Source organism: Ovis canadensis, chromosome 3 (genome assembly GCF_042477335.2).
Source record: "Ovis canadensis isolate MfBH-ARS-UI-01 breed Bighorn chromosome 3, ARS-UI_OviCan_v2, whole genome shotgun sequence".
Lineage (NCBI taxonomy): Eukaryota > Metazoa > Chordata > Mammalia > Artiodactyla > Bovidae > Ovis > Ovis canadensis.
This window is the reverse complement of record NC_091247.1, coordinates 154,716,474-154,731,231: the sequence shown is the minus strand read 5'-3', so window position 1 is coordinate 154,731,231 and position 14,758 is coordinate 154,716,474. Positions and strand designations below refer to the sequence as shown.

The 14,758-nt window shown below is 38.5% G+C and overlaps 1 protein-coding gene across 1 annotated transcript in view; it reads right to left on the bottom strand.

Annotated features, from left to right (window-relative positions):
• PTPRR (protein tyrosine phosphatase receptor type R) overlaps positions 1 to 14,758 on the bottom strand; it is a 278,629-nt gene that overhangs the window by 114,278 nt on the left and 149,593 nt on the right. Inside the window, exon 5 of the mRNA XM_069584641.1 lies at positions 6,717 to 6,827. Coding sequence (XP_069440742.1) covers positions 6,717 to 6,827 — 111 coding nt within the window. The remainder of the gene's footprint in view (positions 1 to 6,716; positions 6,828 to 14,758) is intronic.

The following is a 14,758-nucleotide window of genomic DNA, read 5'->3' as shown; positions in this document are numbered from 1 at the left end:
TGTTTCTCTATATGAATGCACGTTGTTTTCAAACTCCACCTAAAAGCTTGCCGTTGGAATGGCAAGTCAATATAACTTTCCCTTTAAGAACTTGCTGTTTAAATCTTGGGATTATCAACACACTCATTTGATCATTTGAAAAAAGAAAGAGAATGGAATATTGAATGAAGAATCTATAAAAATCAAAACTATTACAGGGGAAAAAAAATAACAGGAGGAAGAGAACCAGAGAAACCAATGAGAAGAAGCTTAAAATAATCCTATAAAGTTATTTTGCAGCTTATAATTTTCATTTTAAAAATCTTATTCAGTTGTACAGCTTAAACTTATGCAATGTTAGACGTCAAATATATTTCAACAAAAAAACACATAGGTGACTAACACACAAAACATCTGTTTGGATTAAAATATATTCAGATCTAAAGAGCATGCCACCAACTTAACAGTACTAGCATTTCTCCTTTGCAGTAGTTTATAGTTAGTTCTGAAACAGTTTATTCATTTCTTTCAGTTAAATAAAATGGGAATCAATTGTTACTACATTGCAGAAACAACACTGTGGGGGCAACGATAGCACACAGTCCTCGCTTCTGGGAATTCACAGGCTTCCAGAAGAGACAGACGTGTAAAAATCATGTCCAGTACCAGACACTAGGTGTAAAAAGAGAGCCGTGTCGACAGCAGGTATGATAGTACGCACTTATTACGTCTGCCTGAGTTGAATGTCTCTAATTAACACAGACATTGTCATTGCTTTCTAGACTCCTTTGTGGCCAGAAATAGATGTTCACAAGACAGAGTGACAGGATTGGAAGAAACTACAGTGTGATCCCTTTACATATAAAATCACAGGAAAGAACCCAGACTTTTAATCCAGATAGACTTGGATTTGAATTCCAACCTCTCCTCTCAGACACCCACACACATATACCCACATACTGCTTGTTCTTGGTCAAGCCACTTATCTTCTCTGAATCTTGGTTTCCTTGTCAGTAAAATTAGGAAACTAAAATACATTGTGTTTATATATAAAGTCTATAATTAATAAATTTTTGTATACTTAAAAATTTGCTAAGAGGACAGATACTATGTTAAGTGTGCTTATCACAATACAAAATAATAATAAATAAAGAGGAAAAGAGAAACTACTGGAGCTGATAGACATATTTATGACATAGATTATGGTGATGGTTTCATGGGTGTATACTTATCTCCAGACTCATCAAATTATTTACATTAAACATGTACAGCTTTTTGTATGTCAATGAAGTGTGTTAAAAATATATTGTGTAGTACCAGGCAGTAAGTACAGTTAGTACTGCCTGGAAGAAACTAGTTATTATAGTTGTTATATTATTTTTGTTATTATTGAGAGGGTTGTATTTTGAGCTGAACGGTTTTTATTAATACAGAAAAAACCAGAAAATTAGTTTGAGAGATATGTCTACTTTGGAAAGTGGTTCTGTAACCAAAGCATTCCAGCTCGGAATCTAGCCCCATTTCCTGAACCACTAGGAATTACATATAACATTAGAAAAGTGTGGCTATATATGTTCACCTTTGACATGTATTTTCTTTGTGATGTTCAGGCTATATTAGGTAGTCCAATAGAGAGCTTCCTTTGTCCACTACCAAGACCATGACTAGACAAACATTTTCAATGACATATTGATGGCTCTTCTATGGGGCTAACAAGGCAGAGATTTTAGTGACCCAAACATCTACTTTTTATGTGTTTTCTAAAATAGCTTTCCAGGTCTTCCCAGGTGGTGCAGTGGACAGGAATCCATCTGCCAATGCAGGGGACATGGGTCCAGTCTCCGGTCCGGGAAGATCCCACGTGCTGCAGAGCAGCTAAGTCTGTGTGCCACAACTACTGAGCATACGCGCTGCAACTGCGGAAGCCCGAGCATCTAGAACCTATGCTCTGCAACAACAGAAGCCTTTGCAGTGAGAAGCCAGTGCACCGAAATGAAGAGCAGCCCCAGCTCGCCACAGCTAGAGGAAGCCTTCGTGCAGCAAGGACGGTCCAGCACAGCCAAAAACCAAGAAAATAAAATTGCTTTCCAGTAGCAATCTGATCTGTAGACAGCTCTACCTAACTCCATAAATACTTCTGCACTTGTTAATAAACTTCTAAGTGCACTGGAGATGTAATGAAGTGATAAACTGCATTCTTTCTATTATTTATTCCAGTTTAAGAACTAATTCTTCTCAGTAATATATTCCTCCACCTAAAACAGACTGAATGGATTGGAAGTTGCCCACACATTTTTCCCTGGAAAATTGTATTTGTCTATTTGCTGCGCCACCCACTCTGCGTTCACATTTGAGAGGTGCTAAATAAGTCACACATTTGAAAATGTCATGTGTGTCTAATTTTATGCCTGGCAACATACATTTTTTTTTTAATTTTAAGGAAAGTAAACAATATGCCATATTTCAAAAATTTTGCCAAGCCTTATGTTATTGTTACAGAGCATGTAATCCTCCGTGACAGCAATTTACCTATATAATTTCATAATAAAACCACATGCTTATCATTTCTATGATATGAGGAAGGCTTGGACACAAATAATGGCATTTGATCTTTCATAAATATCATTAATGCCAGAGGGAAATTTCTGAGTTATATCTTTTCCTTTGCCATGGAATCAACAAAATTATGGGAAACAGAAACCAGAATATATTTGTTTGAAAGTTACAAGAGTGATAGTGTAACTATTACAGAGAGATCCAAGGGAAAAACTTACTTTAAATCACGATCATTATCAAAAACACTTGAACATGTACAAAGATAAGCTCATTTTAGAGAATCGCATTTGACCAGTCTTCCATGTAAACTTGTCAGTGGTTAAGTTGTATCACATAAACTTAACTTCATTTTATTACTGTGTAACAGGTAGTAGTTATTTTTCTATCAATATTAATTCCCTTCTATACTGCTGATTCCCCTGCTATTTTTTAAAGTGACCCTTTCACATTAAAATGGAAGATCCTATTGGAAACATATCATTCTACTACTTTCTTTCATTTATTCAAAATCTATTGGAATACAAATCAAAAGTGCTTCTTCTGTCTCACTACTCCCCATCTTGAATGGATTCCTCTCCCAGGAAATGGAAACACAACCATCCAGATTGTCAGTCAAATAACCTGGGAGTCATCCTTCGTTTCTCTCTTTCTTCCTCCCAGAGAATCAGTACACAGCAAGTCTTTTCAATTCCACCTACAAATAAATCCCAATCCTTCACTCCTCTCCATCTCTACCCCCACCTCTTAACTCAGGGCCACCATCATATTTCTCATCAGGCTAATACAATACCTACTCCAACACTTCACCCCAAGTTCCATCCCCAACCGCTCTCCACTAGCAGAGACTCTGATCTTTTATATCCACAAATCAGATCACATCAAAGCTCTGTCTGAAACAGCTTCTGCCCTTCTCCTGGAAGCCAGAGAGGACTCCTGCCTCAGCTTCAGCTGCTCCATTCCATGCTCCACTTGTCACATCCTTTGCCAGGGAGGCCCTGTCCCTACTTTTTCAGATATCTCAGTTGTCTTTGATTGCTCTGCTCCACTCACTCAGTATTATCTCACCATGAGCTCTTCATCGCACTTAATGCTTTTGATTCTTTACAAAATAAGCAAACTTTATTTTTTAGGAGCAGTGTTAGGTTTATTAGAAATTGAGCAGAGAGCAGAGCTCTCATATTGCCCCCTTCCCCACCTCCCTCAACAACTTCCCTTATTACTAACATCTTGCATTCGTGCGGCATACTTGTTACTAATTAACTCAACATTGATATTTTATCATTAACTGAAGTCTAGAACGTAGAATAGGGCTCACTCACTCTTGATGCTGTACGTTCCACGGGTTTTGACAAATCCATAATGTCATGTATGCATCACTGTAAAATCACACAGAAAAGTTTCACTGCCCTAAAAGTCTTAACTACTCATCTCTCCCCCACAACTTCTGACAACCACTGATCTTTTTTACTGTTTCTATCGTTTTGCCTCTGCCAGAATGTCATATACTAGGAATCATAGAACATGAACACTATTTAATTTTTTTAAAACAGTAACTTAATTATTGTCTCTGTCGTCTTCTGGAGAATAGGCACCATGAGCACAGGGACCTTATCTTGTTCCTTCCTTTGCCCAAAGGTCCAACAGTCTCACAGTGAACCCACTGCAGGAATTCCTGGATTGAATGAATTGATGAATCTACCTACCAGCCCTGAAGGGAGCAATTGCCTACACACTTTTGAAACATTTCATTCTCGGTTTCTTCCAGAAACGTTGGAGCAGACTTAGAGTTTTGAATTTTACATGGATGCTTTGCAGCTATTGGGAAAAGAAGGGTCAGTTTTTCCCTGGCCCCAGGGAGTTTAATGTGTGGTGACTACAGGTTCTATTGCTACTGGAGACCAATATGTAGGGTGGGAATTTATCCAATCATGTTGGATACATGGGGATCCACCCTGAGCTAGAGATACAGAATTTGAAGCATATCTAACAAGTTCATAGCAACCTCTGCTCTGACTCCCTCAGCCCTCTCGTGCTCATGAGCTGCTCAGGAATCTGCTTTCCCACTTTCTTCCTTTCACCCTTGACTTTGCTCTTCTGGATCTTAAGTGTTTACTTCCGGAAAAAGGCAGCTTCCCAGATGGCACAGTGGTAAAGAATCGCCTGCCAGTGCAGGAGATGCAGGTTCTATCCCTGGGTAGGGAAGATCCTGGAGAAGGAAATGGCAACCCACTCCAGTATTCTTGCCTTAAAAATCCCATGGACAGAGGAACCTAAGGGGCGACAGTCTGAAGTGAAGTGAAGTGAAGTGAGTCACTCAGTGGTGTCCAACTCTTTGTTATCCCAAGGACTATACAGTCCACAGAATTCTCCAGGCCAGAATACTGGAGTGGGTAGGCTTTCCCTTCTCGAGGGGATCTTCCCAACCCAGGAATCGAACCCAGGTCTCCTGCATTGCAGGCAGATTCTTTACCAGCTGAGACATAAGGGAAGCCCAGAATACTGGAGTGGGTAGCTTATTCCTTCTCCAGGGCTTCTTCCTGACCCAGGAATTGAACTGGGGTCTCCTACATTGCAGGTGGATTCTTTACCAACTGATCTATCAGTGCTACAGTCCATGGGGTCACAAAGAGTCAGACATGATACAATCCCCACTTGAATCTCTCTGTATCCCTTTTTATTTTCCTTTTCCTTCCAATGTTCCCAGCAGAAAAATACTGTAATTGTGACTTATAAGATAGAGGACAACACTTGAGATTTCCTCTATCACAAAAAAAAAAACCCCACATATTTTAAAACACAATTAACCATAACAAGAAACCATATCCTATACTACCTAAAAAATGTCCAGAGGTGTCTGTCAAAATTTCCATAAAACCTCCAAATTTCATTAAATTTTTTTAACCCATAACCTCCACTATTTAGCTATAAAAATCTGTGTTCTTACTCTTAAATTATTCTTTTGTTGATCATGTCACAATTTTTAGAAATCTTCTTTCTGACTTCCTGACCCATAGGAGATGCTTCTGAATTCATGATGATGGGAACTCTAGGGTGACTAGAAACTTGCTACTTTCTAAAGCTTAGATTCTTGGAAATATGCCAATCTTTAGCCTATTTAAGGCCTTAATTGTTTTTTATCCTTCAAGTTTAGACCCACTCAGCCTCTATCTTTCCAAATTGAGCCCTAATATTTCTAATATAAACCCCTTCCCAGGACAAGGAGCACAAATAAACAAGACCCATTAAGACACTCAGCAACACTGTTGACTGCTGCAAGCATAATTGGAGTGATGTCTTTTGCAGGGGGCATTTAAAAACTAAGGAGGGAATGCTTTTAGAAATGTGCAAAATTAAGAAGAACATAGCACACAGGAAAAAAGATATTAAAACCCATTTATAAACTTCAAATATTTTAAGCTATATCACAGAATTTTCAAAATAACAATATTTTGTCATTGTCAGAAAGGTAACTGTTAATTCATTCAACACCAAGAAGCACTGCCTATTTTAGTGTGTTTAAGTTTATTTGGAGTTCTGTTTTAAACATTTTGAAATATACTCTTAAAGGCTTCATATCTATAACTTGTCATTTACAGAGCTATTTGCAGTGTATGCTTTTACACTTTTACATTATTCTTTCACCTAAGAATTAGTTGATTGTGGATTGTTTAGGCTTTTAGCCTATAATCATCTCATTTTCATGCCTGGAATTTCATAGAGTGCTTTCAAGGCCCATTAAAAATAAGAAAACCTTATTTTTACTCATTAAAAAGTAAATTTACCCCTAAGACATATTTCTTTTAAAATTTTTCCCAACTTGCATAAAGATGATATAAAAGAAGAAATAAAGTAAGCCCAAAGTGCACCCATGAGGTTTAAATGACTTTGAGGGTTTCAGTGACCTCGGTAAATCAGTTTCTGAAGCTTCATTCTCAGGGTTGATCAAGTTACTAAAAGCCTCAGTGCAATTATAGCCTTATTCTGCAGGTCAGAATCCATAATTCCATAGGTTTTCCCTTAGCTTTCCCTCTGCTGTTAGATGTGAAATATTCGCAACCTAGCAGGATCAGAGCCTTGCTTCTGTTCCCAATCTTTCCAACATTCTTTTTAATGGCAGTGTATCCAGTAATATCAAATGGTGGGCTCAGTAAAAGATAAAATATATAAAGAAACAAACTTACCATCAAACACGTTACTATAATAACAAAGATGCTGAGAAAAATGACAACAGCATAAAATCCTTCTTTGCTCCAGATTTTGTCCGCTTCATGCTGCCCTTGTAAAACGTTTTTCTTTGAAAGCAAAACAGAAAGTCTGGCGTTAAATGAGAGCTTGAGGAGACTGGCGTTCTTATCAGACACTAAACATATTTTTAGCTTGATTCCATCCAGTGTAGTAGAACACACCTACATCCCCCGCTGCCAGAGCTGCTTCTCAAACTGATCTGAGACATCGGATTGCTGTTCTCATGCATTAAGACTACTTTATCTCCTGTATAGGAGCAAGCATGCCCGACATGGCATACTGGGCCCCAGCCTTTGTTGATGCCCCTCGAGCTCTCTCTCAGAAACTACCTGGTTCGTAGGTGAGAGAGTTCTGCTCTTTTCTGTGTTGAGGAAATTGTTTCTGAAGCTTTCCTTACTGTTTTCAGACTCCTCCCACAACACCAACACCCTGATTTATGTGCTGTAATACTGCTCTCAACTTTTAAACAAAAGTGAAACAGGTGCAGTCTCATGATGCATTCATAAACAGAGCAACAATGTCGAGATCATTTCCTTCCTTTTTTTATGAAATCTTTTTTAAAAATCCAGTCTATTTTGTCAAAATCTGATGAATGTACCACTTTAACCATATAAATTGTTAGGACTTTATATTTTACTGAAATCAACGGAGAGCATCAAAATATCTAAAATTATTTGGTAGGTAATAAAAGGAAAATAGTTTTATTTATTTGTTTGTTTATTAACTTAGCTTACTATTTGAGGGCTGAAAGGGTAGAGAAATAGCATGAATAAAATGTCAATGAGGAATTTAATTTTACCTATTCTTTTAAAAATGCATCTACTAATATCACATCTTATAATGCAATGGAGTTTTATAATTTATATAAATTATAATTTTATGTGTTTTATAATTCAGTGAAATTTACAGATATAGGTTAAAGAAAATTTAGCTGGAAACCAAATGGTCCACAAATAGGAAAAACATATAAAGCTAAATCAAGTTGAAGGCTCCCACTCATCCAAAATTACATTTTGTTGAAGCCTGATTTTTCTTCCCTTTAGTTGAGCTGTCTCCAGTGATTAAGAAAGCCCTGAACAATAAGATAGTGAATGATGAAAAACCACCAAGATAGTGGCTCTGGAGAATGAGAGGTCATCTTGAGCATTCCAGAGGCAGATGAATTCCCAACTTAATGTAACCACTGCAATGACTTCAGCCTATACTATGTGGAAAAGAAGAACCACCCAGCTGATCCTAGTCAACCTATAGAATCCTGAGAAAGAAATAGTAATTGTCTCAGAAAAAAAAAAAGTCTTCAGCAAAACCTGTTCTTGTAGGTGTCTGAATTTTGAAATCATTGTTATTTATTTTTCAAGACTTGAAAAATGCATTCCAAGTTTGTAAATTAGACAAAAGAAATATTTGCCTTTTGAAAAATATTTTATGAAAAACTTCTGTCTTGAAACTCAAGTGAGTCTTGGTGGCAAGTTGAACAAAACAGAACAGAAAGGATCTTTGAGTTCAATTGTGGTTATAACTATGTGAGGAAGACTTCTATTGCTTGAAGTAGCTTAATTTCCCTTTTTTTCTGCTTGTAAAATAAACTTAAATTCACTGTAATACTTTGCCTTGTTTAAGACAGAGGCAAATTTATAGATGCAAGAAATGATTAATACATGTTTTTAAAATACATGAGTGGTAAGTTGATGGAGAATCTGAAAATGCTTACTTGTTAAATAAGTAGAAACTCATATGTCCTCCTAAAAAGGAAATCTTGGGTTCAAGTGACAACTTGTCTTAGCCAGACCATATTTGATTCCAATGTCTTTGAAAACATAGCTAGAAACTAACAGAAAAGTAAACTCTTGTAGAAATCAAGTATAAATATGGAAATGAGCTTTTTTTTTTTTTGCAGGCAACTAAATAGCATCTATTGCTTGGTATAAAAGCAAAGCACTTAAGCCTTCAAGTAGGCAGCATAAACTTGTCAAATTTAAGTGTGAGGATTCGAGCTTTTAGTTTGTATAAAATTTGGATTAAAAAGGAGTGGTTAGGTGGGTGGAAAGAGATTTTGTGTTCCTAACCTGATTTGGTTCATTTTTTTCCTGCTATAGTTCAACACCTCCTGGAACATCAACATGTTCTTTTCTGTTTAAGACAAATCAATTATGATTTCTCTTTTAACCAAAGCAGTAATGATGGAGGAATGAACTTCCCACCTCCCATCCCCCTACCCCTAGTTAGAAAGACACATGTTTTGAACTCCTAGAACTTAGTCACTGCACTTTCTTGGTAAACATATTTCCTTTGAGTCATGCTGGTCCTACTGAGCACTACTATATTTGTACAGAGATCGAAAAACCTTGATAAGGGCAGGGTAGTAAATGAAAAAGTTTGTAGTTAAGATCCACAAATCATAAGATTGTAATTTATGAAATCTCCAGTCTAACCTTTGTATAAGGTTACCGTGATGCCTTTTACATTTTGACAGGGGACTGAGGGTTCAATGATTCAGAGGCTCCACGGCCAGGTCACACCAATGTACTGTATTATCTTTACATCTTATTTCACAACCATATCACTTTCCCTTTAACTCTGTGGCAGTGGAAGAAGCTGCTGGGTTTTGCTTTGTTTGATTATTTAAAAGGTGGGTGGTTTCCTATACTGACAGCAATGACTTCTTTACATCCTGTTTAATAATTTGATGCATTATAATTTCCTTTTTTTAAAAAAAAAAACAATTCTGACCCCTAATACTGGGAAATATCTCCATTGCTAAGAGAGACAATACAGAGACTTTAAGAGTTATATCTTTTTAGAAAGGTGAAGCACAGAGAGTAAGAATAAAATGGAAATGTTACAAATTAGCTGGTTAATTAATTGACTTAGGCAGATTAATGAGATGTAGCATATAACACTTCATTACTTCCTGGCAAACAGATGGGAAACAATGGAAACAGTGACAGACTTTATTTTCTTGGGCTCCAAAATCACTGTGGATGGTGATTGCAGCCGTGAAATTAAAAGATGCTTGCTCCTTGGAAGAAAAGCTATGACCAACCTAGACAGCATATTAAAAAGCAGAGACATTACTTTGCCAACAAAGGTCCATCTAGTCAAAGCTATGGTTTTTCCAGTAGTAATGTATGGATGTGAGAGTTGGACCATAAAGAAAGCTGAGCACTGAAGAACTGGTGCTTTTGAACTGTGGTGTTGGAGAAGACTCTTGAGAGTCCCTTGGACTGCAAGGAGATCCAACTGGTCAATCCTAAAGGAAATCAGTCCTGAATATTCATTGGAAGGACTGATGCTGAAGCTGAAGCTGAATATTTTGGTCATCTGATGTGAAGAACTGACTCATTAGAAAAGACCCTGAAACTGGGAAAGATTGAAGGCAGGAGAAGGGTATGACAGAGGATGAAATGGTTGGATGGTATCACCAACTTGATGGACATGAGTTTGAGCAAGCTCTGGGAGTTGGTGATGGACAGAGAAGCCTGGTGTGCTGCAGTCCATGGGGTCACAAAGAGTCAGACATGACTGAGCGACTAAACTGAACTGATCATATAACAATATGATTTTGTTACATAAATGCCAAACTTCCACCATATCATGCACAAGGTAAACAATTTGGTATGCATGATCTGACCCATGTTAACACTGATTGTATTCCTTCTTGTCACTGTATGGCTAGGACTATATAACCGTTTAGACAACTGGCTAATGTCCAAGGGAACAATCACCAAACTCATGAATTAGGTTTTATATTTATTTGGTATGATTTTTTTCTCTTTGTGAACATTCCAAGAAGGTATCAGTCTTTACCTTGAGCTTTTATTTAAAGAAGATAACATCCTCCTTTGAAATATAAGACCTGTGAAACTAGGGTAATTTGCAATTGAACAACAACAAAATCTTAAATCATTGTTTTCACTATCAATGCAGAATGTACTGCTTCAATAGACAATTTATTTTATAAACACATTTAAAAATAGAAACTAAAATAATGAATTTAATTTTATTTCCCTGCGATTTAACTTATTAGGCAAGAGGAAGTCTAATTTTCAATCTTTCTGAGCATCTTTAAACAATAATTGAGGTCCTACACTGTTCTAAGTATCACATGAAAATATATAAAAGAAAAAATGTCTTTGTTGCTCAAGATACTTAAATTCGAAATAAACACAGATGAATAAGCAAAAAGAATTCTGTTTGGTATTTGTCTATGTTTCCCAAGGGTCATTTCTGATTTAAATAAAAATCAAACAAATAAATAAATGGCAACAACAAAAAAACACACACCCTTCCCTGGAAGTAACTAATACAAGTGTAGAAACGGATGCTTCAAGACAGCATTCATCATGTTCTGTAATCAAGGTAAAGGATGAAAACCCCAAATACCAGTATTCCTTTTTTTTTGTTCTGATAATAACCATGTTACCATAACAGGGCTATAATTTGGGGATTAGAAATGTGAAAGAATGGGTTGAGGCTCAAGCTGTTTATTACACATGAACCACAACAATGAATAAAGCGGTGGGGAAATTCGCAGAATACCTATCCGCTTAAAGAACTATCAACAAATGCTCTTGCAGAGCCTCTGGGACTGCTTGCGTCTGAAGCTCCCAGCAAGGGCCTGTAAGCGATGAAGATGGCTCTCTCCTCGTTGCAGTTAGAGCTTCTGGTCAGAGGGTATCACTGGGCCCATTCTAGAAGTGCCAGAAGAAAAGTCTGCAACAGTCCACCAGTCCTTGATGGAATGTTCCTTACATCCAATTAAAACACATCCTAGTCTCCTGTAATATAAAAATTCCCATATGCTAGATTTCCTAGATTGTTCAGTTCAGTTCAGTTCAGTCGCTCAGTCGTGTCCGACTCTTTGCGACCCCATGAATCGCGGCATGCCAGGCCTCCCTGTCCATCACCAACTCCCGGAGTTCACTCAGACTCACGTCCATCGAGTCAGTGATGCCATCCAGCCATCTCATCCTCTGTCGTCCCCTTCTTCTCCTGACCCCAATCCCTCCCAGCATCACAGTCTTTTCCAATGAGTCAGCTCTTCGCATGAGGTGGCCAAAGTACTGGAGCTTCAGCTTTAGCATCATTTCTTCCAAAGAAATCTCCTTCAGAATGGACTGGTTGGATTGCCTTGTAGTCCAAGGGACTCTCAAGAGTCTTCTCCAACACCACAGTTCAAAATCATCAGTTCTTTGGTGCTCAGGTTTCTTCACAGTCCAACTCTCACATCTATACATGACTACTGGAAAAACCATAGCCTTGACTAGACGGACCTTCTGTTAGACTCCCACAGTTCTTTCAGACAATATCATATTTTGATCATCAAATACACTTTCATTATTCAAATGCAGTATAGGCTTGTGGTCTACTGACAGCTAACAGTTCTGTGACAGGCATTCAGGCTAGACTGCTTGCCTTCACCAGGCTGAGGTGTGTTGCCCCTCAAATATATGATTTTAACTACTTTTTGGTATGATGAGCTTCCCTTGGTTCGCAAATCTAGATGACTCACTAAGCTGCCATATTCCTGAAGCCTTCAGAAAGAAACAATTATTCACTGAAAGCTTATGGGTGTGTGTGTGTGTGTGTGTGTGTGTGTGTGTGTGCGCGCACGCTCAGTCGTGTCTGACTCTGCGATCCCATGGACTGTAGCCCGCCAGGCTCGTCTGTCCATGGGATTCTCCAGGCAAGAACATTGGAGCAGGATGCCAAGTCGTACTCTAGGGGATCTTCCCAACCCAAGATGGTAGCAGTATAAATTAATCTAATGGTCTTATTTAAATTTTAGAGATGAGTTGTTCAGAGCAAAATGTGTACAAGTCAGTCTGTGAGGGGCCTGGACTATGGGCATGGAGTTTGGTTTGATGTATAAAAGGGAGCCTCTTCAGGGTCATGTTCGAGGGCTAGGGAGGGGTCTGGGTGTCTGAGCTCACGTTGATTCCTTCTCCTGGTCTCTCTGAAGTACGAAGTGTCCTCTTTTTCTCAAAACCCCCACAGCACAGTACAGTTATGTTTTCGTAGCCCTGTGTTCTCCTTGCTTGACTCTTGTCACCCTGTTATGAATAGAACTCACCGAAAGCAAAAATCATATTTTATTTGTGTCTTTGTTTGCTTATGCATTTATTTTTCTGACTTTGGACACCACCTAGCCCAGTTCTTGGCTATTTTTATGCCCACTGTATGCCAGGCCCTGAATGAAGGCCCTTCTGTGTACACAGAAGATGAAATGGCACATGCTCTCAAGGAGCAACAGTGTAGAGATGGCCCTGAAGGCCAACAGGGGATACGTCTTTGTACTAAACTCAATGAGAACACAAAGCCGGTAGCCATGCCTGTGGAGGCACAGGGGAAGGCTTCACTGTACAGTGGGCTGATCTTGAAACACGAAAGATGTGTAGATGTATCAACATACACACAAGCCCACGGAGAGAAGAAATGGTGTGCGGTGTCCTGGTGCCCATTAAGTTTGGATTTGCTGAAGTGTAAACCAAAGAGAGTGTTATTCAACAATAATAAAGCTCTATACACAAAGAACCACATATCACAGTCAGAAATTCAGACTTGATCTTGCAGGGTTTAGACATGGGCGAATTTGCTTTTAGAATAATTACTCTGGTGGCAAGAAAGAAAACACTGTGTATGTATGTGCACGTGTGTGTGTGTGAGTGTGCATGCTTGTATGCATGTACGTGCGTGTGTGTGTGTGTGTGTGTGTGTGTGTGTATGTGTTGGGCTTGGTGGTGGAGAGAGCAGGGAAGAAAACAACACTAAATGCAGGGAGGCCAGCTGGAGGTTGTTGTTACAGTCATGGTTCAGTGATGAAATACATTTTCATTCTGCATTCAAATTATATTTGTTCAGTGTCTACTCTGTGATGACTTCCATGTATTTTCTTACGTTTAAAATTTTATTCTTATTTCAAGTTTATGAGATGAGGACTGTACCCAATTTTTTTCTTTTCTTTTTTCATTTCCTTTTCCTTTCTTCCTCCTCCCTCCTTTCTTTCTTCCTTTTTTCTTTCTCCATACTCATGTAGTATATGAAGAATCTGAGTCTCAGAGAGGCTGACGCTAGGTAAAGACAGACTGAATTTCACAGAGACTAAATCACCCAAGGTCACACACACATTTTAAATGCTGGCTTTGGGATTCAAACTCAATCTTGTAACAAAGCTTTTTATACCACACTTGACATTTGCTATAATGAGAGGTGGTGCGCTTCACTGCAAAGGGAAATAGACTAGGAATAAGATATCTAGATGCTAAATACTGCTTAATACTTCACTTGTTTTGTCACCTTGATGAAATCACTTGCTTTCTATGGGCCTTACTCTCTGTATCTTTGAAATGCCCATATGTGTTCTCTCAATGTCTAATTCTACGATTCTGTGAATTTAATTATGTTTATTTGGGATGATGTTTATTCTAGCAAATTTGTTAAGAGTGGGACACAGCAAGGTGAAGTAAAAATGAGACTGGGTTTATTTAGGAATGAAAATGGTGGAGGTGGTCGGGGAAATCTGAAAAGTGCCAAATTTAGAAAACACTGTAAAGGAAATATTCGTAGTTTTAAAGACTGGATTTCTCTCCAATTAAAAAACCACATTTCATATTAATCCCATGGTAGGCTTCCCTGATAGTTGGTAAAAAATCCGCCTGCAATGCAGGAGACCCTGGTTTGATTCCTGGGCCGGGAAGATCCACTGGAGAAGGGATAGGCCACCCACTCCAGTATTCCTGGGCTTCCCTTGTGACTCAGCTGGTAAAGAATCTGCCTGCAATGCGGGAGACCTGGGTTCAGTCCCTGGGATGGGTCAATCCCCTGGAGAAGGGAAAGGCTACCCACTCCAGTATTCCAGCTGAGAGAATTCCATGGACTATACAGTCCATGGGGTTGCAAAGAGATGGACACGACTGAACGACTTTCACTTCACCTTCACACACACGTGGAGTTCCCTGGTAGCTCAGTAGTCAAGAAT